Raw genomic sequence first — 2,267 nt, forward strand, 5'->3', positions numbered from 1 at the left:
ATTATAAATATGATGAATATGATGATGAATATGAGGATGATGATGATAATAACAATAGTAATAATAATGATAATAATAATAATAATGATAATAATGATGATAATAATGACAACAACAACAACAACAACAATAATAATAATAATAATAATAATAACGTTAAAAGTAATAATGATAATAATGATGATGTTAATAATAATGATAGTAATAATGATAATAATAATAATAACAATAATAATGATAATAATCATGATAATGATAATAATAATAATAACAATATGGTAATGATACTGATACTGATTATGATATTGATAATGGTAACAAGGATAATAATGATGATGATGACTACGATGACGATGACAATGATGGTGTTGATGATGACGATGACAATGATGGTGTTGATGATGACGATGACAATGATGGTGTTGATGATGACGATGACAATGAAAATGATGTTAACGATAAAGATAATGAAAATGATGTTAACGATAAAGATAATGAAAATGACGATGTTGTTGTTGATGATGATAATAGCGAAAATGATGTTAATGATAAAGGTAATGAAAAAGACGGTGATAATGATAATAATGAAAAGTGAATGACAATCAATAAAAACATAGAAATGTTAACAATAGTAATTTCGATAATCATAATGACATCAGTGATAATGCTAATGATCAAAGCAACACCAGCAGCAGTGAAGATAATGATGATAACAAGAATATCAAAACTAAATGAATCAGCGTTTTCCGAAGCAGGTATTTTCGAGCCTGCCAAAGACACACCTGAAACAACAATGGTCTTCGGCGGAAAAGTCTACGGCATGGATCCGCCCCGTTTCACTTTGTTTCACGGTGGATCTCGCGCTTCGAAATTTTAAAAGTGAAAAGCGATATCATTTTCTCGGTCTTTTTAAACACGAGAAAATGCATTATAGATATTATTGGAAGAGCTGAGACAAAGAGATGGAGATAAATAGACAGACATATAGGAAGAAAATATATAACAAGTTACAACAGATCAAAATGGCCAAGTGACATTTCTATATATATTTCCGAATATGATTGTGGTTTCACATGACCGGCTTCGCGAATTCACTCACGGCAAGCATCTCTGAGCATCTTCTTTGCTGTTGCCTCAAGGAGGTTTGGGACATTTCTCCCTTATCCACACACACACACAAACACAGAGACACACATAAATAAATAGATAAATAAATACTGTGGGTGTCGGATGTCCACAGAAAGTCTATCAGATGTGGACAGATAAACTCACGTAAATCCTTTGGTGATATGTTGACAGGAGAGACTAGATACACGAGGGTCTGCTCTGAAGTACTTCCGTCTCGTACCGTGGGGACAGTGCCACTGACTTCTGTCTAAAACAATAAATGTTGCCATACATGTATCTTTGTTCAATACACAGTTCGAGAACGTCGTCTGGGTTGACGACGTCTACGTGGGCAAGGAGAAGCTCGATCCGGGCGGATGGGTACGTCCTCACACTTGTCCTCTACAGGTGCACGGGGGGGAATGGGCACAACCCGAAGGAACCTGCGATTTCTCCATAGCACTCGTCCTGAAGGCGTCCGGAGAAGGTAGTCGCGGCTCCGGCCAAGTCCCATGACTACAGCTACTTTATTCCATTGCCTGGAGACAGGATCTTGTATCCGGACTGCAGTGGCTGTAATGGTTTGGCGTGCGAGTCATACAATGCCTTAGCAGCCTATGTCCGTGCAGCTGCACGGCGATCACAGTCTTCTGCCTTTGCTTGCCATTCTGGAGCAAAAGACGACCTATGGGCTGGAACACAGGAACGAAGAGGGTGGCCGAACAAAATTTGCTCAGGGGAACGGCCATCCTGACGTGGTGTATTACGAAGTTCCAGCAATCCACGGTCAAAAGCTTCATTCAGGATATCAGAAGGGGCAAACTTCATAGTTAGGTGTTTCACTGCCTTCACTGCAGCTTCTGCAAGGCCATTACTCTGTGGATAATGGGGAGAGGATGCATCATGACAAACACCCCATCGACACAGAAAGTCGTTAAAATCTCGGCTTGAAAACTGAGGTCCTCCATCAGTGTGTAGCCGAAGAGGGACACCTAGGTCACGGAATAATCTCCTGAAGAAACTGATGGTGGCTGCGCTGTAGTGTCAGTGCACGCTGCTATCATGTGCCTCCTGAGAGCTGGTCACATATACAAGAAAGACTTTCCCGCTGCACTGAAAAGTGCTGACACGACTCGAGGGTTTGTCGTGCATCTCTGTCA

The 2,267-nt window shown here is 39.9% G+C and overlaps 1 protein-coding gene across 1 annotated transcript in view; it reads right to left on the reverse strand.

Moving 5' to 3' along the window:
• Positions 1-1,722: 1,722 nt before the first annotated feature.
• Positions 1,723-2,267, reverse strand: part of LOC119599083 — a 943-nt gene continuing 398 nt past the window's right edge. Inside the window, exon 2 of the mRNA XM_037948839.1 lies at positions 1,723-2,143. Coding sequence (XP_037804767.1) covers positions 1,723-2,143 — 421 coding nt within the window. The remainder of the gene's footprint in view (positions 2,144-2,267) is intronic.

The sequence above is a fragment of the Penaeus monodon genome, chromosome 42 (assembly GCF_015228065.2).
Source record: "Penaeus monodon isolate SGIC_2016 chromosome 42, NSTDA_Pmon_1, whole genome shotgun sequence".
In the NCBI taxonomy this organism is placed as follows: Eukaryota; Metazoa; Arthropoda; class Malacostraca; order Decapoda; family Penaeidae; genus Penaeus; species Penaeus monodon.